Source organism: Panthera pardus, unplaced genomic scaffold (genome assembly GCF_024362965.1).
Source record: "Panthera pardus isolate Hobbes unplaced genomic scaffold, ASM2436296v1 HiC_scaffold_27, whole genome shotgun sequence".
Classification (NCBI taxonomy): Eukaryota; Metazoa; Chordata; class Mammalia; order Carnivora; family Felidae; genus Panthera; species Panthera pardus.
This window is the reverse complement of record NW_026526843.1, coordinates 86,480,999-86,508,653: the sequence shown is the minus strand read 5'-3', so window position 1 is coordinate 86,508,653 and position 27,655 is coordinate 86,480,999. Positions and strand designations below refer to the sequence as shown.

At 46.0% G+C, this 27,655-nt stretch overlaps 1 protein-coding gene across 2 annotated transcripts in view; it reads right to left on the bottom strand.

The window, feature by feature from the left end:
* EFHC2 (EF-hand domain containing 2) overlaps window positions 1-27,655 on the bottom strand; it is a 183,274-nt gene that overhangs the window by 66,798 nt on the left and 88,821 nt on the right. For both annotated transcript variants that reach the window (XM_053891684.1, XM_053891685.1), the window contains 3 exons: window positions 19,652-19,794; window positions 16,387-16,583; window positions 13,573-13,703 (listed from right to left, as the gene is read on the bottom strand). In XM_053891684.1, the coding sequence (XP_053747659.1) occupies window positions 13,573-13,703; window positions 16,387-16,583; window positions 19,652-19,794 (471 nt within the window). The remainder of the gene's footprint in view (window positions 1-13,572; window positions 13,704-16,386; window positions 16,584-19,651; window positions 19,795-27,655) is intronic.

Below are 27,655 nucleotides of genomic sequence, written 5' to 3'. Positions count from 1 at the left end.
ATGTGATAAAGAGTTAGTATCCAAAATATATAAAGACCTTATGCAAATCAATACCTAGAAACCAAATAATCCAGTTTAAAAAATGGGAAGAAGAAATGAACAGACATTTCTCCAAAGAAGACATCCAGATGGCCAACAGACACATGAAAAGATGCTCAACATCACTCACCATCAGGGAAATGCAAATCAAAGCCACACTGACCTCACGCCGGTCAGAGTGGCCAAAATGAACAAATCAGGAAACTACGCATGCTAGAGAGGATGCAGAGAAACGGGAACCCTCTGGCACTGTTGGTGGGAATGCAAACTGGTGCAGCCACTCTGGAAAACTGAATGGAGGTTCTTCAGAAAGAAAGAGAACTACCCTATGACCCTGTACTCACACCACTGGGTATTTACCCCTGAAATACAAAAACACTAATTCAAGGGAATATATGTGCCCCTGTGTTTATTGTAGCCCCTATGTTTATTATATTTACCTGCAACAGCCAAATTATGGAAGCAGCTCAAAGGCCCATAGGTAGGTGAACTGATAAAGAAGATGTGGTACGGAAATACAAGGGAATATTATTTGTCTGTAAAAAAAGACTGAAATCTGGCCATTTGCAGCAACGTGGATGGAGCTAGAGAGTATAATACTAAGCAAAATAAGGCAGCCAAAGACCAATACCGTGTGATCTCACTCGTATGTGGCATTTAAGAAACAAAACAAATGAGAAAAGGAGAGACAGAGAGAGAAGCAAACCAAGAGAGAGACTCTTAACTATAGAGAACAAACTGATGGTTGGTGACCGGAGGGGAGGGGAGTGGAGGGATGGGCAAAATAGGTGATGGGGATTATGGAGGGCACTTGTGATGAGCACCGGGTGCCATATGGAAGTGTTGAATCACTCTATTGTACACCTGAAACTAATAGAACACTGTATGTTAACTCTACTGGAATTAAAATAAAAACTTAATTTTAAAAAAGCAAAAAAAAAAAAAAAACCCTCAGTAAACGTACACTTAAGGTTTGTGCGTTTCATTGAACATGAATTTTATAGAAAAAGAAAAAAACTGTAAATAAATGTTAAGCATGCTGAAATATCTAGAGGGAAGGTAACTGATGTCTATAACTGTCTTTGACACGCACCAAAACTGAGATGTTAACGGATGGATAGAGGGATGTAGAAACAGAAATGTGTAATAAAGCAAATATAGTAAAATGTTAGTGATACACTTAAATAGTAGGTATGTGAATGGTCACTCTTCTGTACCCCGTTCCCTTCAAATTTTCTGAGTGTTTTAACATTGCCCTAAAATGTTGGGGGGATGGGGCGCCTGGGTGCCTCCATCGGTTGAGCGTCCGACTTCAGCTCAGGTGACGATCTCGCGGTTCCTGAGTTCGAGCCCCGTGTTGGGCTCTGTGCAGATGGCTCGGAGCCTGGGGCCTGCTTCGGATTCTGTGTCTCCCTCTCTCTCTGCCCCTCCCCTGCTCATGCTCTGTCTCTCTCTGTCAAAAATAAACATTAAAAAAATGTTTAATAAAAAAATTTAAAAAAAATAAAATGTTGGGGAGAAATGAATGGGTAAGACCTCATCGCTAACTTGATAAGCATTTGAAAATTATAAAAACTACTCCATCCCAAAATTTAATTTTAAAGCTCTAGAGTTTTATTAACATTAATATGAAATATTCTGGCCTGCAATATAAGAATTTTAAGCAAAAGCATATTAAATTTATCCTACTCTAATCAATAATCAGAGCAGAGCATCAAGTGGAAGAATCTCGCACCCTGTTCTAGGATTCTGAGCCTCTTGACTTTTGCTCAGTACATCCTGCCAGCATTTGTCATTCGTTCTTTCTGGAAACGGAAGCAAGAAATCAAAAATGTTCTGTGCTTTTTGCCCAGGATTTTTGCTTTATTTGTTGGGGTTCTATTTGTTTTTTTAGTTTTTTTTTTTAATTGCTCATTGTTTAAAAAAAAAAAGTATGTGTCAAAGAATGAGGCATGGTCTGTTTCAAGCCACTTGAAGTGCACCCTGCTGGGATGTCTTCAAAGGATACACAATCCTTGAAATAGTTACGTAAAAATATATGTACGCATAACCTTTCGGTATTTTCATAAAAAGGATCATATCACACGGACTTCTGAATTTTGCCTTATCTACACAACCACACAACTTACATATGGCGGCCGTTAGTGTTCACCAATCTCTGGTTTCTCTCGTTCTTCTGCATACAGGGGCAGGGCCATGTGGCTAGTACGGGTCACTGCACTGAGAGTGTAAACGAGATGTAGCTCCTCCCAGCTGCGCATCTGGTGGGCCGGACCCTCCAAAATTCTCTCTCCGGCCCACTGATCAGCGACATTCAAGGCAGGAGCTGTTTTGTTAGCCTCAGTCCCTGTGTGACTGCAATGAACAGTGTTTCCCCCACAACCACAATGGAGACACAGAGTGAGAGGGAAATCAACTTTTGTTGCTTTACTTCCCGGAGATTTTGGGGCGGGATTAGTTGTTACCGTAGCATGACTTAGCTACTCCTCACCGATACACTGACTATTTCTTCAGGTGTGCATATGTGGTCTATTTCATCCTTTCTTATGGCCAAATAGTACTGTCTTAAACTGATGCAGTAGATGTATCCAACGATTCCCCTGTTGTTGGGCATTTGATGTTTGCAAATGTCTGCTATTACGAAGCGTGCCACAATAAATATTACATGCGGGTGTGCGTGCACACACAAAGATCTCTTACAATCCACCGGTGAGATTTTTTTTTTTCTGAATACACAAATTTCTGAGAGTGCGATTACTAGGTAAAAGGTTCTAAACATTAGACAGATACGCCAACTGTCCTCCCAAAAAAAAAGCTGAACAAATTTAAAATTCCCATCACTAGAAAATGAGAGTACCTGTTATCCTATATGCTCATCTGGAGTCAGTTATGTTCTTTTTTTTTTTTTTTTAATGTTTTTACTTATTTTGGGGAGAGAGAGAGCGAGCGAGCGAGGGAGGGGCAGAGAGGGAGGGAGACACAGAATCCAAAGCAGGTTCTAGGCTCTGAGCTGTCAGCACAGAGCCTGACACGGGGCTCAAATCTGTGAACCATGATCATGACCTGAGCTGAAGTTGGACGCTTAACCGACTGAACCACCCGGGTGTCCAGTTATATTATTCTTTAAAAACGATGCCAGTATGACAGGTGGCAATTAGAGGTCACTGTTGCCTCAGCTTGCACTGTGTGATTGGTCATCTTTTCAGGGGTTTATTATTTTTTTTTTTATTATTATTATTTTTGGCATTTATTTTTTTTTTTTTTGAGACAGAGAGAGACAGAGCATGAACGGGGGAGGGGCAGGGAGAGAGGGAGACACAGAATCCGAAACAGGCTCCAGGCTCCGAGCTGTCCTCACAGAACCCGACGCGGGACTCGAACTCACAAACCGTGAGATCGTGACCTGAGCCGAAGTCGGACGCTTAACCAACTGAGCCACCCAGGCGCCCCAAGGGGTTTAAAGGCTATTTGTGTTTTTTCTGTGAACTGCCTATTCCTGTGTCCTTGACTCATTTTTGTCTGTTGATTTTATGGGAGATTTTCATAAATCCTTAACGTTAATTCCTGGTTCTGTTATTAGTTGTAAATGTCTTCTCTCTCAGTCTGTCCCTCATCTTCTGAGTTTGCTTATTGCTATAGAGAAACATAACATTTTCCTGCAGTCAATACGGTCAACTTTTCCTTTATGGCTTTTGGAAACTGCCCTACCACAAAAGAAAAAGGCATTAAACGTTGCCCAATCAGTGGTCACAAGAGCTTTTATTAATAATCCGTTCTTTCTCCATTGGTTTGAAAAATTCTCCATCTCTTACATTAAAACCCATAAAAATGTGTCTATACTGTACTTTACTGGCATCTGGGTACAGAGGATATCTGGTAATCTCTACTAGTAGGTCACAATGTTTTCAAATATCTACAAATGATATAAAGTCTGGTCTCTAGAGTTTCAGATTCTACTTTTTCAACATGTTCTCAATACTCTAATTTCTTCAAGGGACTTCATAATCTATCAGCCAATTTCTCTCCCCCAACCCCGCAAAACAAAACCACACCTAACAACAGCAACCACCAAAATCCACATTGTAATTCTGACTGCAACTATTTCAAACCTACAGATTAATTTGCACACGTTAGAATTGTGACAGCAGGGGCACCTGCGTACTTCAGTCTGTTACGTGTCCGACTTTAGCTCAGGTCGCGATCTCACAGTTCGAGAGTTCAAGCTCCACATCAGGTTCCGTACTGACAGAGCAGAGTCTGCTTGGGATTCTGCCTCCCTCTATCTCTCTGCCCCTCCCCTGCTTGATCTCCATCTCTATCTCAAAATAAATAAAATGAAAAAAAAAAGAATTTTGACAACTGTTTTCCCATATATATATGGGATATATATATATGGGATATATATATATGGGATATAACATATAATATATATATGGGATATATATATGGGATATAACAAAGCTTTGAAAATTGTATTCATTTTAGTCTTCCACATTTCTTGCACAGTTTATTCCCAAGTATTTCATAACTTTTGTTGCTATACTGAATAGTGCCCCCCGCCCTTACATAACATTTCCTAACTGGTTGTTACTGGTACAAAGCCAATCTACTGCCTTTTGTATACTTTCCCTGTATTTAGTTACTTTCTTGAATCCTCTTATTAGTTTTAACCATTTTTAAATTTAGTCTTCTGGATTTTTAGGTACACAATCATATTTAGGTTGTAATTTAAAAATCAGCCTTCAGTTCGAATTTAAAAATCAGCCTTCGGTTCTATGTTGGGCTATTTATACAGTGATTCCTAAATGCCTATTTCCGTTATACCTGGGGTAACAAAATAATGGAATTTTATGGTTGGAAGGGACGTCATAGTGATCTAATCCATGGGTTAGTCAAGTAAGTACCTACTAGGATACACAAGTAAGATACACGGGAGAAGGTGTTAAGACAATAAGGAATTCCAGAGTCTGGGAAGAAATGCAGAAAACAGGCTACCACTCTCCTCCCAATGGACTGCTTCTTGCCATGAGGAAAAGTAGGGCTCAGTTTCATGTTTTTCAATAGGCGCTAGGTATGTAAGGTTTTTGTTGCAATTCCTAACTTTATAAAACATTAAACAAAAGCCAAACTAAATACAATTGCCAGCTTCCGATCTAGGAACTTCACTGAAGCTAATCCAATACCCTCATTTAAGGCAACTGAAACTCAGAAACGTGTGTCAGAGATTGCAAAAGTAGCAGACTGTAGGCGAGGGCTTTGTATTCTGTTTAGCTGTTCGGTGGGTCAGAAAAGTATTTACAGAGTGCTGAGACTACACAAGTGTTTTGCTTGGTGTGGTTACAGACGGAGTTCGGTACCTGACGTCCACGTTTTATGTTCTCTCTCTGGCTCATCTTGGCTTGGATTTGCTATCATGGCAAATTAAAGGGTACCTTTTAATATTTTTTTAAGTTTATTTATTTTGAGACAGAGAGAGAGCACGCACGAGAGAGAGAGACCGCGCACACACGAGCAGGGAAGTGGCAGAGAAAGAGGGAAAGAGGGAAAGAATCCCAAGCAGGTTCCATGCTGTGAGCACAGAGCCTGATGCGGGGCTCAAACCCATGAACCAGGAGATCATGACCTGAACCAAAACCAAAAGTCGGATGGCTGAACCGACTGAGCCACTCGGGCGCCCCCGAAAAGGGTACCTTTTACATCACCCTTCCATGTTGGGGGAAATTCCCCTGTTATGTCCCCCGTCACTCAACATGGAAGTCAGAGCTCAATTTCCCAGCCTTTCTTGCAGTTAGAAACAGGCGGGTGACCCGGGCTCGGCCAATCAGGGAAGCTTGCATAAGACTTTGACTTGGAAGGGATTAACGGGGGGAAACCAGGTAGGTGTAGACCATGTTTGGTTTCAGCCAGTTTTCAGCAGTGGCAAAGGACGCCAGAAGTGGTGGTTAAGGGATGGCTGTGGTAAAACCGAGTTCTTGGCGGTGGTAACAGAGGCCATTTTCCCATCAGACAAGTTCTCGGGGCCCAGTTCTGGGCACTGTTCCTAGAATTTAGTTTCAGGCTTATTTCTCGAGTCCTTCCAAAGATACTGTGAACTACTCAGGATCCTTTTAATAAAATTCCTTTTCTGCTTAACTAGCCAGAGAAGATTCTGCTTTTTAAAAAAACTAAGCCCTCACCAATACAAGGAACACCATCAGGCGGGGACAGAATCGAATCAAAGATCTTCGTCTTTTTGATTCCCAGGCCAGTGTCTTTCCTATGATGTCACCTTATTTATACTTAATGCTTTAAGGAAGGTTCAAAACATGGTCTTCAAAAGATATATGCGGGGGCTCCCATCTCAAAGATACGTTATGAACACTGTCAAAATGTCTTATTTGGTTCATGATGAGAGTAGACATTCGAGCACTTTTGGAATTTGTCTTCGTTTCTGCTTGTGTTCATCGAGATTCACAGACGAGTCGCTTCCTTAAAAGATGTCAGACTTACAATAAAAACACCCATAACAATGTACGCCGAGTCGTTCAAATAAAGATAGAGCGAAACCACATCAAGGGAGAGATAATTGTCTGAGATAAATCAGGATGAGATCATTACAATGTTCTAAGCACCAAATTTATAATTCTTCTTCCTTGAAGTAAAGGACACTAATGGGGCAGATTATAACAATGTTTCCCAACCTTGGTCCACCAACAATGACGTTTATTTTCCACCTTCGTGGCCTCCAAGTTTCTCAAGAGTTTCTTCCAACCTCATTTATTAAACAATGTTTTCAATGACCTCATCCTAGATAAATCTACAACCTAATTGAAATCCTGAAAATAAGACACAGATTTCTATTACTATGTTTGGTGACACAGAGTGGCAACTGTTGGGACAAAGGGTTTTCGTTTTCTAGTGCCTGTCATATACTACAGCATGCTACAAAAAGAACTTTCTGTACGTCATCAGATGTATTCGTTGCCACAGCTCTGTGTAGTGGGTATCAGCATCCCCATTTTACAGGTGAAAACATTGTTCGGCAACTTACTCGAGGCCGCCAAGCTGACAAATGGTAGAGTCGAGATTTGGATTCAGGCCAGCAAGTCCAAAGTCACATCTACTTATATTGTACTACCTCTCCCAGGAAGAATTTTAATTTTACAAGAGAGAAAATGTTCTCGAGACTCTCAATCTTAGAAGGGGTTTATTACATGGATGGTCACAGGAAATCTCCCGACCTTACAATTGACGAGGGGTGGGGGGTTCTGAGGGAGAAGTATGTAACAACTTACTATGTGCATTGAGGCCTCAGACACTGGGTCCCGGAGGTATCCGGGAAACACAAAAGGGTGAGCCGGGCATGGGCCTTGCCCTCTGGGACCTCTCCCCAGGTGGGGAGAAAGGGTGAGCACACAGAAAACCAAAATATACACTGGCTACATAGGGCAGGTCTCGCTTCCAGTAGGTAGGTCAAGGCTTGGGGAGGGGGCCGGAGAGAGGGACTGACCACACCTTCCCTGGCATGGGGCCCTTGCTGCTGCTCTGAACGCAAGGCCCACATGGGGAAGCCTCGCCCCTGCCATGTTCCCGGTTACGCAGAACACTGGACCTTCCCAGCTCCCTGCTGAAATCTGCCCATCGGGCATCTGAGGCTCTGAGAAGGGCCTCTCTGCACGTTCCTGGGTGACAATCAGCGACTCTCAGAGGCCAATCTGACAGACCCTGAAGAGGCATTAACTAGTGACCCCCACAGGGCAGAAGAGAAATATTCCCTCCCCAAACTGCCTCCTGTTTTCACCTGTCCCTGGGTTCCTTCGGGTCATTTTGGAAGCGATGATCTCAAGAAGGCTCACACATTAATCCATTGGTCGGTTATCAATTGTGGCATCTTATGCAGAGGTGGTTTATTAGCCCCGACTCTCAAGGTTTCCCTGAGAGAGGCACAAATCTCTGAGAAGGGAAGTGCCTGGGGCTTGGACCACTGCCCCAGAAGCAGGTGGAGGCTCTGAGTCCCCAGGTATACACGGGGACTGCCAGGTATGTAAGAAGGGGAGAGACTCGGGGCCCACACAAGTGAAGCCTGGAGGCCTATGCCACAATCCTGGCTCTGCCTGCCTACTCTACTCTTGCAATGCGCGTAGTTGAAAGGGGAACACTTTACGAGTGTATCTATAAACCAACATTTTAAGGGTTTCGGAACGGCAGTGCCTAGAAAGGGCCTCAGAGACCATCGTACGGGCAGAAGCGAGGCGCAGGTAGGTGAAGTTGAGTTGCGCAGGTCATTTGGCTAGTGAGGATCAGGCCTGGCTCTCTCTGGACTCCCTTGCAGTCAGAGACAGACCGCCCCTCCCCAGTGCAAGGCAAGCAATTATCTATTTGTTCACCGCAGGCTTTCGACTGAACGGTCCCAAGAAATAGGGCCACTCGTTAGATTATTCAACAAACATCTACTGTGCTTGGCAGGAGCCAGCGACGGAGGCCAGGAAGTAAACAACTCAACAGGGGCTACCCGTGGGTAGTAGACGAAATACATTTGGTACCACGTGTGGCCCATAGTAAGTGCTGGATAAATGGGGACTTCTATAAAAGTCTTCTTGTGAGGTGAAGTAAGGCGCGGGGGCAGGCAAGGGTCAGACGATGACCAAACTCACACGAAACACCAAAAGGCCGGGATTTGCTCTGGAGACAACGAGGACGCAGGATTTAGAGGAGAGGAATGACATCATCAGATTTCAGGAAGGTTCCTCTGGCAACACTTGGGCGGATGAGAGTAAAGAAAAGGAGACTGAGCTGCACAGTTCACAAGAGAGCCTAAGTGAACGGTGGTAAAGAGCTGAGCCACAACAATGAAGCTGGGGTTGGAGAGAAGTTAGCTTAAGAAGCAGTTTCGGGGGGGCCTGGGGGGGGGCTCAGTCGGTTGAGTGTCTGACTTCGGCTCGGGTCATGATCTCACTGTTCATGAGCTCGAACCCCGCGTCGGGCTCTGCGCGGACAGCTCGGAGCCTGGAGCCTGCTTCGGATTCTGTCTCCCTCTCTCTGCCCTCCCCCACTCACTCTCTCTCAAAATAAAAAACCTTAAAATTTTTTTTAATTTTTATTTTTTGTAACATTTACTTATCTTCTAGAGAGAGAGAGAAAGAGAATGCTAGCGGGGGAGGGGCAGAGAGACAGAGGGAGACACAGAATCCAAAGCAGGCTCCAGGCTCTGAGCTGTCAGCACAGGGCCCAACGTGGGGCTTGAACTCACGACCCACAAGATCATGACCTGAGATGAAGTTGGATGCTTACCCGACTGAGACACCTAAGCGCCTCCCAAAAAAATTTTTTTAAAAAGAAGTACAGCAAATTGGTGCAGCCGCTCTGGAAAGCAGTGTGGAGGTTCCTCAGAAAATTAAAAATAGACCTACCCTATGACCCAGCAATAGCACTGCTAGGAATTTATCCAAGGGATACAGGAGTACTGATGCATAGGGGCACTTGTACCCCAATGTTTATAGCAGCACTCTCAACAATAGCCAAATTATGGAAAGAGCCTAAATGTCCATCAACTGATGAATGGATAAAGAAATTGTGGTTTATATACACAATGGAATACTACGTGGCAATGAGAAAAAATGAAATATGGCCTTTCGTAGCAACATGGATGGAACTGGAGAGTGTGATGCTAAGTGAAATAAGCCATACAGAGAAAGACAGATACCATATGGTTTCACTCTTATGTGGATCCTGAGAAACGTAACAGAAACCCATGGGGGAGGGGAAGGAAAAAAAAAAAAAAAAAAGAGGTTAGAGTGGGAGAGAGCCAAAGCATAAGAGACTGTTAAAAACTGAGAACAAACTGAGGGTTGATGGGGGGTGGGAGGGAGGGCAGGGTGGGTGATGGGTATTGAGGAGGGCACCTTTTGGGATGAGCACTGGGTGTTGTATGGAAACCAATTTGACAGTAAATTTCATATATTAAAAAAAATAATAATAAAATAAAATAAAGGACTTGTATCCAGAAAAAAATAAAATAAAATTAAAAAAAATAAAAAAAAATAAAAATAAAAATAAAAAGAAGTACAGTTTTGGGGCGGCGGGGTGGCTCAGTCGGTTGGGTGTCTGACTTCGGCTCAGGTCATCATCTCACAGTCTGTGAGCTCGAGCCCCACGTCGGGCTCCGTGCTAACAGCTCAGAGCCTGGAGCCTGCTTCGGATTCTGCATCTCCCTCTCTCTTTGCCCCTCTCCTGCTCATGCTCTCTCTCTGTCTCAAAATAAATAAAAACATTAAAAAAAAAAGTAAGTATAGTTTCAAGGTGGGTAGGAGAGGTCAAGACAGAAGAGAAGACAGAGAAAAGTCAGGCCCTGGCCCCGGGCCCTGGGCACAAGTGTGGTGGCTATTACCAAGATAGGGTCCCCAGGTACAACTTTAGAGGAGAAGAAAATGAGGTCAACTTAGAAAAAGTTATTTTGGGATGCCTAAGGCACATCCAACGGGGAAATGTCCTGGAGGCATTCGTATTTCCAGATGTACAGCTCAAGAGAAGGGTCTGAGCTTGAGGACCGAGTAGGTAGAAATCAGCCCCGAGGCAGCAGTCAAAGCAGTGAGGGCAGGATGAGATGTGGCCACTCAACGAATTTTCATTCTGGCCCTACTACGTGCCAGACACTGTAAAAAGTGCTGAGGCTCAAGCAGAAAACCAGGAAGGGAGTGTCCTGCTCTCCAAGAGGTCACCTTCTGGTGAGAAGGGTCGGAACACACACCCAGACATACACACGTAAATAAGTGAAAGAAAAACATGAGCTAGTGAGAGCACCCAGAACTAAATCTTGTGTGGTGTGACGGAGACTGGCCGTGAGTTCCTTCGCCTTTGCCTGGGAAAGGGTGTAAGGAACAAAAGAGAGAGAGGTGAAGGGGCGCCTGGGTGGCTCAGTCGGCTGAGCGTCCGACTTTGCCTCAGGTCACGATCTCGCGGTTCATGGGTTCGAGCCCCGACAGCGCGGACAGGGAGGAGCCTGCTTCGGGTTCTGTGTCTCCCAATCTCTCTGCCCCCTCCCCCCTCGCGCGCGCTCTCTCTCTCTCTCTCAAAAATTAAGCTAGGGGCCCACAAGCACAGAAGGCACAGTGCCTGACCCCAAACATGTCATGTTGACCAGGACGTCCTGCCTCCTGATCTACATGCTCATCTGCAGACAGTGCCAGTTCGGCAGTTCGGCATTCCACTCGGGAACTATGACATTCGCTGAGCCCAGCGCTAGGTGCCGAGGATAGGGCCGTGAATAGGACCGTGGAGGTGCCTGGCCCTCAGGAACCTTCTCCGTTCTCACAGGAGAAGACACCCAAGCACACACGCACCCATACGGCTGTCCAAATAGAGTAGCTGCAAGTTGTACTAAGCGCTGTGAAAACTACCGACGGAAGGGTAAGGATAACAGGGAGTGACAGGCTTTAGGCAGGATAATCAGAAAGAAAGCCCCGCCGAGGAAGTGCCGTTGAAGAGGCGTCTTAGGGGCGCCCGGGTGGCTCAGGAGGTCAAGCATCCGACTGCGGCTCGGGCCATGATCTCACGGTTCCTGAGTTCGAGTCCCGTGTCGGGCTCTGGGCTCATAGCTCAGAGCCTGCTTCAGATCCTCTGTCCCCCCACCCCTCTCTCTCTCTGCCCCTTCCTCACTCACACTCGCTCTCAAAAATGAATAAGCATTAGAAAAAAAAAAAAAAACCCTCTTAAGAGGAGTCTTGGAGTTTGCAGTGAAAAGGACCGTGGTGTGGCACAATCTGCATTCCAAGCGGAGGGAACAGCGCGCGCATAGGTTTGGAGGCGGGAAAGCGCTTGACGCGTCTGAGAAACTGAGCGGCAGCCAGCAAGGCCAGAGGACAGGGCTGGGGAACAAGAGGTGATAACAGTGGAAATACAAACAGAGTCACAACACTCGGGGCCCGGGCCGGCTGCACGAAGATGTCTGGGTCTTACCGTAAGCACGATGGCAGGGCACTGAAGGGTTCTGCCAGCCGGGCATAACCTGATCTGGTTTTCATCTTAAGGGATTCCCGGCCAGGAGAGGGTCTAAAGACGGGGGAGGGGAGGGGGAGGCGGTGCGGGGGTTGCTGGTTCCTTCTGAGCACCCGACGCCTCGAGGCTGTCCTCAATCACACAGCCTGGCGGTCCTTTATTCCACCCACGGTTAGGGGTCAGGCCTCCATCTGCAGAGCAACTTTTCAAACTCCTTGGATCTCCTGCCTGGCCCAAGTGCCTCCCCCAAAGTCCCATCAACTCTCTAAAGTGTTTCCAACAGGCTCTGCTAGAGTGTTGGGAGAACGGATGCTTTTTCAAAAAGGACACAAAATAACCAAACGAAGCCACTCCCTCATCTCTGATGGAAATGTGTTTCCTCCCCTACTGCTTTCCATTAGTCCATGGCCTAAGCCATTGTCTTTGCTCTTTTCTCTGTCTCCGTTTATTTTCCAAAAGGCCACAAACATGTGTACTACTACGAACAATAACAAAGAGCCATGAGTTCTTATTGATCCCAGAAGGTTGGCGATGCCAAACAACAAAAATATGTCCCGACCGCTTCTCTCAAGAGAACATTTCGGGGACACAAAAGAGCTCTGTCAAAACAACACGGGAGGCTGGGGGGCACTTTGGGCCTGACGGTGGCCTCGGGTCACCAGGTACTGATGCAACAGGCGACTCCAGACGCAAAGTTGGAAGACCTCCCTGCCAGCCTCTCCTGGGCTCACATCCTCATTGGTCGGCAAGCGAGTTTCCTAAATAGCTCTCAGCCACTATTGTTTTCAGGAGCCAGAATTCTCAGCCTAAAGAGAAAGTCCTCTTTGTCCTCCCACCCGTGATTTAATTTACATTCTCCTGAACGCTCCATTCACTTCGCTTTCAAGGCTAAGAAGTCTCACAATTGTACTAGATCCTGAATTTGAATTTCCCTGGGTTTCCACCGTTTGGCAATGTGCCCGGGGTCAGCCACTGGACAGTCCCAGAATTCAGCTCTACCTTAGAGAAAACCTTTATTGTCCATGATCTCTTGGTACAGTTCTAACTACCGCCGTGTATTTTCCCCTCGATTTCTATATTTTTAGGTTTTTCAAAACGTATGTATCACCTCTTGCCTGATAATGAGGACAAGTTTCCACTCTCTTTTCCAACTGGATCGCATTCCTGGGGAGCTGGCCCTTCCTTTGTTCCCCAGATTTCGGAGGGGTGCCCTGAGCTGCATTTTCTTCTGCCTCTCTCACTCTGATGCACTCTCACAGCCACCCCTCAAGCCTTCATCGCCACGATTCACAAGACAACAGAACTTTCAATGCTTTTGTCTCTCCGTTCTTGCCTACAAACTTCTTTTACGTGCAAATGCATAAATCTTTACTAGCAATGGGCCAAACTTGATCACAAAGGCATGGACCCAAAGAAATGTCAAGCCCTAACAACAACAACAATAACAATAATAAAAATACATAGTAAATTAGTTAGGAAGCACTAGGGAAGAAACTGTTCTTCGCTCTTTGGGGGATCTTGAAGGGAAAACAGATTATTGCTAGCACAATTCTGGCTTACCTGAATGTATTATAATCCACTCTCTTTGTAAGCTTGGGGTCAGCATTTCTAAATACCTGCTTGAGCTCTCTGGATTTTGATTGTTCTTCTTTCAGCTTTTGTAGGACAAGTTCAATGCTGCTCATAGGAAACTGGGGGGGAGGGGGGGAGAGAAGAAAGGAAGGTATTTAAACATGCCTGAGACACATGGGGCCCCGTCTTTCTGATGGCCAGCAAAGAGACTCCATGCTCTGAACTTGAAGGCAGCTGGGCACGGCTTTCCGTGGAGACCAACACAGAGAAGACAAGGCTAGAATTAAACCTCTTCAGTTACAGTTTTAGGACAACGAGTGGCATTGGCTCAGGCCCAGATCAGAGAGAAATGAGCTTAAGGGACAGTAGGCCACAGGAATCAGAAAACAATGTCTCCTCCCACCTCAGCCTTCTCCCCTGAACCCTTTGGACGTTGGCCCAATATGTCGGGAGACCCTAATGGAGAGAATGGGGATTCAAGGTTGGGTAAGTAGATCCCCATTTTCTCCAGATCTTAAGAGTGGGTCCCCCAGGACTAATGGCCACCAGACGATGCACTGGGCAGAGCCCGGCTAGGTGTCAGGAGATCCACACACACTGTAATCCTCTGACATTCGCTCACCGGCAGTCCCCAGTTCCTGTCTCCTATCCTGTGATGAGGTTTTTGACTCTGCCAAAATACTTCTTATTCAATCCAGTAAAGCATAAACTTATAAATAATTACAGCTGAGAGCTAAAAGAGCTCTTAAAAGAGCTAAAAGAGAGAGACACACACACTAAATACGAAGATTAAAAACACTGATGTTACAATTTAGTATAAAGATCTCTCTTTTCCACCAGGGGGTTTGGGACCTACGGCAGCCCCTTACCCTCCCCCACCTTTTTGCACTTCCTCTCATCTACTTCCATGATTGGATCTCATAAGCTCTTTTGAAAAGACTCCTCAGATTGATATTAAAGAGTATGTTAATCTCCCTCTGCTTAGAAAGTCCTTGTTAAGCATAGTTTTCAAATAAGGCAGGTTTCACTTGGGATGCCAATATTAGATAATGTCCTACACCCCGCTTTTATCTTTCCGGAAGGAGAAGAGCCTTTTAGATCTTACAACTATAGTAAATCCTTGGATCGCCGAGTAACTTGTTCCGCGAGGGTTCCGCACGAGGAGCAAACATTTCTCATACATCTTACCGTGATAAAGAAGCGATGTCTTGCAATTCGAATAGTACGTGATGACAAATGTCACGTGACCACAACTGAGCCCACGGTTCTTGAAATTTGCTTTGATATACAAATGGTCTGGATTACAAGCATGTTTCTGGAACCATGTCTAAGGCCTTCCAGCCAGTGAGTGTGGAGTCAGGTTTCCTAGCTGAGCCTACTGGTCTCCAAAAGTCTAACTGCCCTGTTTTCAAGCCTCTCACCTGAATTCAGCGCTTTTGAAGGGCTGCTGGTTCACAGTTTCATGATAACCCCAAGTCCTTACACCGCCAATGGAGAAATGGTGTGGCAACCCTGGGCGGGGGGGCAGCGGGGCGCAGCCTGGGACTCCCGTCAAGACAGACTGTGCAGAGGGGGGCGCCTGGGTGGCTCAACTGGTTAAGTGTCCGATTCTTGATCTCAGCTCAGGTCATGGTCTCATGGTCATGAGATTAAGCCCCGCATCGGGGTCCGTGCTGGCAGTGCAGAGCCTGCTTGGGATTCTCTCTCAATTCCTCTGTCTCTTACAGGCAGACAGTTTATTTTTTTATTCGAGAGATAGAGTGCATGCCTGCAAGGGGGATGCCGGGCTCGATCCCACAACCCTGGGATCAGGACCTGAGCCAAAATCAACAGTTGGTTGCCCAACCAGACGAGCCACCCAGCTGCCCCTGCAGGCAGACTTTGAAAATAAATTGTTTCTGGGCAGATTTTTCTTTTCTTTTTTTTTTTTTTTAAGGTTTGTTTTGAGAGAGAGCGAGCGAGCACGAGTGGGGGAGGGGCAGAGAGAGAGGGAATCCCAAGCAGGCTCCGCACTATCAGCACAGGGCCTGATGCGGGGCTCGAACCCAAGCAGCTGCGAGATCATGACCTGACCCGAAACCAAGAGTCGGACGCTTAACCTACCGAGCCACCTAGGCGCTCCCAGACGGATTTTTCAATACTGACCGATGACTCCTAAATATACACGTTTGCCCACCAAACCAGTCCACGCTTAAAACCGGGATTTTATCAACGTGTTATTTTTCCAGAACAGCACTGCCACACTAGTACATTGTAACAGGACCCATCTGCCATCTTCCTTCAAACGGAAAGACTCTCTGAGCTCACGGTGGCCGATTTGTCCTTGAATTCTCAACCAGGCCTCAGGTGGCTCCTGTTATGGAAAAGCTGCAACCCCAGCAACTATCCAGGTTCCCTCGGGGTTTCTGTTTGTTCAAGCGCTTGGCCTTCCGCACAGGCCGGTGCCGATTAGCTGGGACGGCACAGTGTGTGGCACCAGATTTTCCTCCTTCCCTATAGTTGCTGAAATTTCTTTACGAAAACATTGCCAGCGTCAGCAGAAAACCCGGGAAACCTGATTCAACCCCGGGCTTGCCTCCTGCCTGTGCCTGGCATCCGCGATGCTGGGCAGCGGAGGGGCCGGCGTGTAAACAGAGTAGGCCGGGACCCGTGGCCAAGTCGCGCCGATCCATTATTCATGCCCACGTGTGCGAGTGCACAATGTGAAACTGGTGGCAGGATGAAGGAGCCCGGACCCGGAGAAGGAGAAACACGGACTACAGCGTGCGGAGAGGCGAGTCAGGACTGATACGGGCGGCCCACCTTATCTGAATTCTCCTCCATGTAGCGTAAGGTATACTCATCAGCGTTGAGCAAATGAAACAGGTAGCCGTTCACGTTCACTCTGGCTCCAATATACAGGTCCTCGGCCTGGATGTATTCCGATAGTTCGCTTTTAAAGACTTCTTGTCCAGGCTTCTTAACACGAATTCTTTTCAAGAACATCCCACCAGTAAACCCTATAGAGAAAGCAAAGAGTTTAATGAGTAGCCTTTATTCTTCAAAGAACCACACAACGTGCCTTTTGAGGGACTTCGTGCTCAAACACAAGAGCGGACGACTTAGCCTGTGAACTCACAGCTGCCTATTCTTCTCAGACTTGAGGGGAGAATGAGTCAGTGGGTGAACAACAGACTCCCTAGGTGAATGTGGAGAGGAAAAAGAGGTGTGGCATTCCAGCCTTTTCTCTCCTCTCTCTGCTCCCTTCCCCAAACCAAACGCTTAAATAAACACGCAGCAAGTTGCCTGCTATATAACCAGCAGCATACCGGGAACTGGGGCCTCAGGAAGATACTCAGCTTTAGAGCACGTTTGGATAGTACCACGTAGAACGTTCCTTACCTGAGCTTATTTCCACCTATTTGTCCCAGATGGCGTCTTATATTTATTGCAACGTGCAGCTTAAATAGACGATGCCCTGTTTTTGATGTTTATTTTTGAGAGAGAGAGAGAGAGAGACAGACAAAGAGCGAACGCACAAGCACAAATGGGGGAGGGGTAGGGAGAGTCAGAGACAAAGGATCCGAAGCAGGCTCCAGGCTCTGAGCTGTCAGCACAGAGCCCGACGCGGGGCTCGAACTCCCGGACCGTGAGATCATGACCTGAGCCGAAGTCGGATGCTCAACTGACGGAGCCACCCAGATGCCCCGAAAATGCCTTGCTTTTGGAAAGGAGCTTACTTAACTGTCTGAAGATAACTATGGGAGTCCCGGAACTTTTTTCTTTTTTTTTTTTTTTTACTTTTCCTACAGGCTACATATCTTTGCTTCCTGTAGCAATGCCACACATTTCTTACTTTCCGGAATTCTGACCATTTCATCTGCTCTCCTCTGGGGGTTATTTGCTTTTTGCCTCTTGCAAAGCAATGAGAACTCAAGATGGGAATCCGGTATCTTCTAACGGATGCTGATTTGAAACCTTCAAGGCATCGGAGTACAGCACGAAGCCAGATGAACTTCGGGGGTCAGCTTCATCCCACTCCTGACACATTCAGAAATGAGAGGTGGTGGAAAGACGCGGGCTTTATAGCCAAAGAGAGCGCCTGGCTCTGTACCTTGCTGGATGATCTTCAGGAGTTATTGCACGTCTCTGAACCCCTCTGAATTCTCACCAATCAAATGGGAATGAAATTCGCAGGGGGCTATGAAAACGTGCCTTTCAGGTCATCTGTTGTGGGGAACGCAGTTAGCAAAGGCTTTGGCAGCTAGGCTCTGAAAGCCACCCCCGGGGTTTGGACCGAGGTCACGCTTCCCACAGCCTGCTGGGTAAGGCAGGGATACTGACGTAGGCCCATTCCTGCAAGAGGGAGGCCCCTCCAAAGAGCGACTTTGGCTCCAGGACTCCTGGTCAGCCTTGCTAAAACGTGCTCAGAAGCTCCCTGCAACCTAAGACATTCTCTTTCCTTTCTTCCTTCCCTCTGTCCGTCACAGGAGTCAGACAGGCACTGCTGTCCGTCAGCTCTCTGGCCTCTTCAGGCTCCTTCTACAATTTCCCTCGCCAGCATTTCCCCTAATAAATCTCTTGTACGTTCAGTCTCATCTTGAGGTTTGCCCCCTGGAGGGTCCAGACTAACACAAAACCTCATAAAGTTCTTGTAAGGGTAACAGTGGGTACTCAATCACGGCTGCTACTATAATTAGTAAGCTTATAGTTGATTTCCAGCACCCTGTTTTCTGAGTGCTACAATCTGTTTGGCCAGACTCTTCCCCACTCTAGATGTACAGTTTTGTTGGTTTTTTTTTTTTTTTTTATAGGCTCCCCACCTGACACGGGGCTTGAACTTCCCACCCTGAGATCAAGAGTCACATGCTCTACCAACTGAGCCAGCCGGGCGCCCCCAGGGTTGATCTTTTGACCCTGAAGAGCATGACTCCTATGTGATTTCGTATTTTAAGAGTTGATCCCTTATTCAGATCACTACGCAGCCTTAACTCTACAAATCATTCATTATTCATCGGTGTGCAGAATGGCTCATACAAGCTCATAATGGCCGCTTGTTAAATTTTTAGGGATTTTGCAAGCCAGTTGTTAGTGTTGCTTGCTTGAAATGGACTACAACCATGGCAGTTGGCAAATGTTTTGACAAATTGGGCCTTTTTAAATTGTTTTCAGAGAGCCGGTTCTCCAGCACACCACTGATGATTCTTCCCAGATGTGCCTAAAGCACAGATACAAGTTTTCAGCGTGTTGGGACAAAGAACAGAGCCCTGCAGTTCCATAATTCGGGGAGTCAAAATCAGTGGTTCTCCTCAGCCACGTCCACGGTATCAGCACGCTGCAGAGACGCGTTCCGTGCCCCCGGGTGCTGGAACCGTGGCCGGAGCCTCAGACGGACAGAGAAGCCAGAGGAAGGGAGGCACTGAAGATGAAATCTGTTAATCTGGGGCTGTCTTAGAGTTATGCAAAAATTTTATACGTGGTACTCAAAAATACAGATTTCCTCGTCTTGCTGTGTTTGGGTGGAACTGGTGGTAGACAGACCGTGATTCTGAAGCTCCTGGATTCCACAGAGGAACCTCAGAGGCCACAGAGGAAAGGGGGACAGTATCCAGAAGGAAGCATCCAGAGTCCCCCAGCCCTGAGTCAACCAAACTGTTCCTCTTTCATCATTTTATATGTCTGGGTTCCCATTTAAGAGATCTTTGTAAAGTGAAGCTCAGTGGTTAAAAAAAAGGAAGAAGAAGAAAGCCACGATCTTAGTCATCTAGGCCATAAAATCAGACCAGGCTCTCTAACTTTCAAAATGAAATGGCTGTGGGGCGCCTGGGTGGCTCGGTCGGCTAAGCGTCTGACCCTTGATTTCCGCTCAGGTCATGATCGTATGGCTCATGGGATTGAGCCCCGCGTCAAGCTCTGTGCTGACAGGGCAGAGCCTGCTTGGGGTTCTGTCTCTTTCTCTCTCTGCCCCTACCCCGCTCATGCGCGCATGCTCTCTCTCCAAATAAAGAAATAAACATTAAAAAAAAAAAAAATGAAGAGACAGCTACTTGTTCTGAGAAAATTGCAAGAAGAGAGCTGTGTCTCTTACCTGAATTCCTCTCTATAGGTTCAAACACTGAAATCGTGTCATCGCTGAGAAAGTACGAAATGACAAACATCCTGTCCCGTTCCACACGTTTGTGTGTGATTAGTTTTGCAAAAAACCGGAGTGTATTGCTTATGTTGCCATAGCTAAATGGAAGAGAAATGAGAGTTACAGCCTTATTACATATGTTAAAATAAAAAAAACTTGCAAAAGGTGTGCTATATATATTTTTTTTTAACTGCAGTATGACTGACTTACAACATGGTTATCAGTTTCAGGTGTACAACATAATGATTCAATATGGTCACCAAAGTAAGTCTACTCACAATCCGTCATCACATAGTTATACGTTGTGTTTCTTGTGATGAGATCTTTTATTATTATTAAATATAATTTACTGTCAAATTGGTTTCCATACAACACCCAGTGCTCATCCCAACAGGTGCCCGCCTCCATGCCCATCACCCACTTTCCCCTCTCCCCCCGACCCCCCTTCAACCCTCAGTTTGTTCTCAGTATTTAAGAGTCTCTTGTGATGAGAACTTTTAAGATCTACTCTCTTCACAAGTTTCAAACATGCAATACGGTATTATTAACTATAATCACCATACTGTATATTACATCCCCAGGACTTGTTTCATAATTAGAAGTTTGTACCTGTTGACCCCCTTCACCCATCTCCCCCATCCACGGGATGTGCTACAGTTTGGATAGTGATATAAACTCTCTGAAGTTGAAAAAAGTTCAACCACCTCCTTATTAAGGCTTTCGATCCAAATGCAGAGCAGTTTTCTCAGTTAGTTAAAATATCCCTTATTCTTTAGACGGCCAGGGGAAGTGCCCCCTGTACTACATTAAATATGATAGACCTGCCCCTTTATAACACATATCACCCATACTGTGAGTGCCTATTACGTGTCTTTATAAACCATCGTCTAATATAATATTTTTTGCATTGTAGGTGCCCAATAAATGTAGAAAGTTGTTAAAAGACCCACATAGATTGAAACTTGCACTTAGAATACAACAGTCTGGTAGATGGAAGAAGGGATCAAATTCTAGAATCAAAAGTTCCCAGGGACGCCTGGGTGGCTTAGTCGGTTAAGCGTCTGACTCTTGGTTTCGGCTCAGGTCACGATCTCACGGTTCAGGAGTTCGAGCCCTGCATCAGGCTCCACCCTGACAGCACAGAGCCTGCTTGGGATTCTCTCTCTCTCTCTCTCTCTCTCTCTCTCTCTCTCTCTCTCTCTCTCTCTGTCTCTCCCCAGCTTGCAAGCACACTCACTCAAAATAAATAAATAAAACTTAAAAAAAAAAAAGTTCCCAAAGTTCACTGCCTGGTCATTGAAGAAATTAAAATTAATTCATGGTCCATCAGGAGAAGCATGGCTGTGGATATCAGCTGGTAAAAGGTGGCCTTTGTAAAATCCTAAACCCTCGGGGAGGAGTTTGATCATCAAAATCCTTGCCTCAAGGAGGCACAGAGTAAAATAAACCATGAACTTCATCACTTCCCTGTCACAGCTCCAAGCAGGGAGGCCCCCCGCTTTCAGATTCTCCTATGCCGAAAATTATCCTTTCCCTGCGGTCACAGCGACGAAGACACAGCAACAAAAATCGTATTTCTGACTTGCCTTTCTCTGCCCCTTTCCCCCAAGTGTCTAAAGAAACGGCTGAAAAGGCGTGGTACCAAATTCCCAGCTATGTTGGCGTAAGGCCTCACGGGAGATGGAAAGTAGCAGTTTGGGAGGCTAGCCTTAGGGTAGCCCGGGCCAAACAGCCAGGTGCCCACAGCTCTGTCTTCTTCCTTCCTAGTTTCTGTGGCTTCAGACAGACCTCAGATAGCATGGGGGCAGCTATACCTGGTCAACCATCTTCTCTGGTACATAAATGGATTTGTGACTAACAGATTATGGGGGCACCTGGGTGGCTCAGTAGGCTAAGCATTTGACTCTTGATTTTGGCTCAGGTCATGATCTCATGGTTCTCACGAACCTGCATCGGGCTCTGCACGGACAGTGTGGAGCCTGCTTGGGATTGTCTCTCTCTCTCTGCCCCTCACTTGTACTGTCTTTCTGAAAAATAAATAAACCTTAAAAAGATAGTAAGTAACAGATTATATAACCCGTCTCATGAAAGACCCATTAACTGTTACAGATACCTGAAATACCACCCAAACAACTGAAGGAAGTGTAACGTCAGGCCAAACGAACACTACTGTAAACTTAGCTTCTTAGAACTTCCATACATTTAGAAGTGTGGATGGTTAGTGTGGGTTTTTCACATTGAAAATGCCATTGGTTCACCTACGTCTTGTGTTCTGGAGAACTCATCAGTCAGGAATATGATTTACTCAAACAAAATCTTTAGAGCCGCGGTTCACAAACTTTGTTGTGTTTAAAGGTCACCCGGGGAAGCTGTTAAATATACAGAATCCAGAGTCCTACCCCCCCCAGAGATACGGATTCGGTAGTTAGCTTGCATCTCCAGAAACCTGCATTTTTAATAAGCTCCCCGGGAGATTCTGATGAAGCGGTCCCCCAGAGCACACTTTGAAAAACACCGTTAGTATCTTCAGCTATTTCCTTGACTAATAAACTAATTATCAAAACTGTCTAAACTCTCTTTTTATCACAATACTCCCAGCGCTCGAAAAACTAGCATTTTCCCTGCTTCCTATTATATCACCTATATTGCTCGACCTGGCTTTCCGGGCCACGGCCAGGTTCAAACACACACCCCTACAGGTATTTGCCGTAACCACCTACACCATACAGTTGGCTCTTGAGCGACACGGGTTTGAACTGCACAGGCCCACTTCTACGTGGATTGCTCTTTTGTTTTTATAAATACGGTACTCTACAAGGAATAGCTTGGTCATCCACTTCTCAGTGTATATTCACTCCCTTGGTGATCTCTTCTAATATTAGGTCTTTAAATCCCATGCTGATGACTTCCAAACTTCAGTCTCTAACTCAGACCTGTCTCCCAAACCGCAGACCTGTATATATATCCAATTGCCTACTCAGTATCTCCACTTGATAGCGAAGAGACATCTCAAACTTCACTCGTGCCCATACTGAACTTCTGTTCTCGCCCCACACCTACTCTACCTATAGTCTTTCTCCTCTCGGTAGATGGCAACTCTATCTTCCCAGTGGCTCAGGTCAAAACCTTGGAAGTCATCTTTACAAACACCTCTCTTCTTTCAGACCTCCAGTCCAAATCTGTCAGGGAATCCCATTAATTCAACCTTTCAGAATATTTCTGGAATCTGCTGTCTCGTCACTTCCACGGCACCCACCCAGGTCCGAGCCGTCGTAACTTTTCTCTTGGACCGCTGCGGTAGCCTCTGAACTAATCTTTACTCCTACCATCGCCTTTCTACAGTCTACTCTCTACGCTGCAGCTAGAGTGATTTATTTTAGAGAGCACGTGCGAGTTGGGGAGAGGGGCAGGGCTGGGGGAGAGAGGGAATCTCAAGTAGGCTCCAGACTCAGCGTAGAGCCCGACGCAGGGCTCAACGCCATAACCCTGGGATCACGACCTGAGCCGAAATCAAGAGTTGGACGCTCAACTGATGGAGCCACCCAGGCGCCCCTGGAGTGATTCTTTTAGTATATAAATGACATCAAGTCGTTCCCCTGCTCTAACTTCCCAAAGGCTCCCCTTATCACTTGAAGCCAAAAGAATCCTTATAATGGTCTACAATGTCCTATAGGATCTGATCCTCTATTACCTCTCTTAATCGGTCTACTCTGTTCCTTCACTCATGTGTTCTATCCAGTTAGCCTGTTCCTTGCTCTGGGTCCTTACACCAGCTCTTCCTTCTGCCTAGAACAGATTTCCTCCCCCTCCTTAGTAAGGTCCATCCAGACCGTGCTATTTTTTTTAAGTATATTTTTGAGAGAGAGAGAGCACGAGCAAGTGGGAGAGGCAGAGAGAGGGAGGGAGACAGAGGATCTGAAGCAGGCTCTGTGCTGACAGCAGCGAGCCCGATGCGGGGCTCGAACTCACAGACCGTGAGATAGATCGTACCTGAGCCAAAATCAGATGCGTAACCGACTGACCCACCCAGGTGCCCCAGACCACGCTTTAAAAAAAAAAAAAAAATGAATCCAGGGGTGTCCCTTAGCCCCACACTACCAGTTTCTCTTTATTCTTTTCATAGCAACTGATTACAGTCTTGACTTTTCCTGTGGTATTTAACACCTTCTACATACTCACGGAACAAACTTATTTATCATCTGAACTGCGCGCTGTCTGCCTCCCCCAGCCAGAAGGTAAGTTGTAGGAGGCTAGGGCTTTGCGTCTGTTTTGTCCACTGATGGATCTCAAGCCCCCTAGATCAGTGCTCCATACCTACTCAAAACCTCACAAACAGTGGGGGGCTATAGTCTTCTGGTTGGAAGAGATGAGAAGATTTCTTTTTATTGACGAGAAAAAAAAAATTCTTAAGAGAAGGAAAACGCATGACTGATGGAGACAGCAGGTGGAAAAACATCTGAAGCAAGTCAGAGATGAAGATTAAGCCGTGGAGTTTTGGGTGCTAGATGGCTATGAATAGCCCAAGTCTGGGATGATAGCTTTCCTGGTGGGAAGTCATTTGTCTCTTCTATCCATAAAAACTGGAAGGGTGAATGTGTATTCCATTTACTTCCTTGCTCATCCGTTCCTTCTCTTATTGGGCAAAATATTTAATGAGCCCCAAGTCCGCAGCCAGCACTGTTCAGACTCTGAGGGAAGCAGTTAAGCTAGCCCCTGCCCTCAAAGAGCTCTCGATCTAGTGGGGGGGGGGGGGACACCACAATTACATAAACAAGTAATTGCCACACACCCTGATAAGTACAGCCTCTGTGGAAAGAAGGTGAACTCCAGGAGTCGGACCTCTCTGGGCTCAAATCCTAGTTCAACTAAACATTAGCTGTGTGAGCTTGGGCAAATTGCATAGCCTCTCTGAGCCTCAGTTTCCTCATGTGAAGAATGGGTACAAGTAATATTATGTACTTCATGAGGTTGTTTTGAGGAATAGATGAGATCAAGTATCATAAAGCGGTTAGCATACCATAACCACAAATCGCTTATTAGCGGTAATACTATACTATTATTATTATTTCTAAAGGTATGATCAGCAGAGTACTGTGGGCTCGCAGAGAACAAAGTAACTAATTCCATCAGTGCAGCAAGGAAGAGATTATTCTGGGGACGCCTGGGTGGCTCAGTCGGTTAAGTATCCAACTCCTGATTTCAACTCAGGTCATGATCTCACGGTTTGTGAGGCTGAGCACGGCCCCCCCCCCCCCCCGATGTCTGGCTCTGTGCTGACCGAGCAGAGCCTGCTTGGGATCCTCTCTCCCCCTCTCTCAATCTGTCCTCCCCTGGTTGTGCGTGTGTGCGCGCTCTCTCTCTCAAGATAAATAAAAACTTGAAAAAAAAAAAACCAAGAAAGATATTATTCTGGTTCTCCCAAGTCAGACTAGACAATCTGCCCAGCAGGCTACCACAGTGAAATTTTACCCAGAAAATAAAGTCTCCATTCCATTAAAAACCTCACAGGCCTCAATCTGGAACTCCCAACGATTTCCTTCAACGATTCATTGGATGGTGGATCACCATTAACCTCGTGCAACGATTAGCACCCAGGAAAATTTTTAACAGCAATATGCATATAGTCAACATATGTCACATACAATCGCGCGTCTCAATTCACAGCTTATTAGCATCAAGAAACTGTTGTGCGTGCTTTGTGAGATCGTCTTCCTTAGGTTCTCACAGTTTTAAAACCTTGGGTTATTCAAACTCCTGTGTAAGTCTCCCGCTGAATGTGCCAGTTACTATGGAAACAAGGTCACTGTGTGGGAGGAGCCTGAGGGAAGCGTATTCCTGGCACAGAACGAGCAGTGGACAGAAAGAAACAAAATTAGACACATTTGTGCCTGTACCACCATTGTCCAGCCACAACAGCATGACAAGGACGTGGAATGCTGTCTACAGTCAGTGCTCTGTGGGCAAGTTGATGCGGTGTAGACAGAAAGAGAGACTAAGGCAACTACCCACAGGGAGCTGTTTTCCCCCGGGTTCCAGAAGCAACACCCTAGATCATATTTCATCTTGTTTACTTATAAGAAAAATTCCCTCTCCTTTTACAATTGGACATTCTTCTTGCCCGCCTCCTTCGGGTAGCAGCCCTGAAAAACAGCAGTTAGTGAAAAGTATCCATTGGAAGTCCGGCTCTGGAAATTCACTGCAAACTCTATTATCTAGAAGGGGGGTGGAGTATGAGCTGGTGTCCCTCTTAAGTGACGGGATTCAGTGGCTCTCAAAGCCTGGTGCCCATCAGAACCCCCTGGAAGGCTGGTTAAAACACAGTGCCGGGTCCCACCCACCCCCACCGCCAGAGTTTCTGCCTTTAGTAGGTCTAAATTCTTGAGGCCCAAGAATTAAGATTTCTAACCAGTGTGGGGGCCACACTTGGTGTAGCATTAATTTCAAAACTTAAAAAACAGAACTCTAAAGTCCTTAAAAGTAAAGGAGTATTTCTTAAAAAGTAAAGGTCATCACATGATGGCAAAGATAGCCTTTTAGACACCCTATACGATTCTCCATATATTTTCGGCATTTTTACCAACACAGCAAAACTACTGTTCCCTCTGTGTCAAAATGTTCTACAATCAGGGGTGCCTGGGTGGTTCAGTCAGTTAAGCATCCGATTTTGGCTCAGGTCATGATCCCGTGGTTCGTGGATTCGAGCCCCGCGTCGGGCTCTGGGCTGACAGCTTGGAGCCTGGAGCCTGCTTCGGATTCTGTGGCTCCCTCTCTCTCTGCCCCTCCCCCACTTGTGCTCGGTCTCTTTCTCAAAAATAAACAAACATTGAAAAAAAAATTTTTTTTAATGTTCTACAATCATATCTTATCTCCTTACATTTGATCAAATTCAGAATGCTTTTTCTTCTCCTCCACTGGTCTTACTACACGTTCCCTTTAGTATTTTTCTCCACCCGTTCTCCTGACTCAGTATTTCCCTCACACAGGACTTCAATGTTCAGCCCACATCCTATTCAAACGTCTGCGACATTTTCCCACTTTTTCCCCCAACTTCCCTCACCAGGGCCTGCTCTCCCTGCAGAAGTAAACAGCAGCCATGGGCAGTTCCCACATTCTATACATATTGATGGGAGGGGCAGATTTTTCCTCGTGTATATCAGGAATAATTTTCAAAGTCCAGCTTTTGAAATTATATTCACCCATGGGAGCAATCTACAGTTACGAAACTCAACCAAACCTCTCAAATTAAAACAGCATTAATTGGGGCGTCTGGGTGGCTCAGTCGGTTGGGCGTCCGACTTCGGCTCAGGTCATGATCTCACAGTCCGTGAGTTCGAGCCCCGTGTCGGGCTCTGGGCTGACAGCTCAGAGCCTGGAGCCTGCTTCCAATTCTGTGTCTCCCTCTCTCTCTGACCCTCCCCCGTTCATGCTCTGTCTCTCTCTGTCTCAAAAATAAACAAACATTAAAAAAAATTTTTTTTAATAAATAAATCAATAAAATAAAATAATCACCCGGGGGTCTCACTTCAGCAGCACACATACTAGCGTTAGAACAATCCCGAGATCAGCATGGTCCCTTGGTCATCAGGATGACCAGCAAATTCAGGAAGTGTTCCGTCTTTTTAAAAAAGTAGAAATAAAAGATAATGAAATCAAATGACCATTCAATGGTACGGATGTGGAAAGGGATCCCCCGTGCCCTGTTAATGGGAATGTGAACTGGGGCAACCGCGATGGAAAAGAGTAGGGAGGGTCCTCAAAAAACTTCAAACCACCACATGAGCCAGTAATTCTACTTCCGGGAATATATCCGGAGGAAACGAGACAGGGTAACAACCTAAGGCGTCTAGCGACAGATGAATGGATACAGAAGATGTGGCTTATATCTGCAATGGAATATTATCCAACCGTAAAAAAAGGAGGAAATCCTGCCATTTACAGCAACACGGATAGACCTTGAGG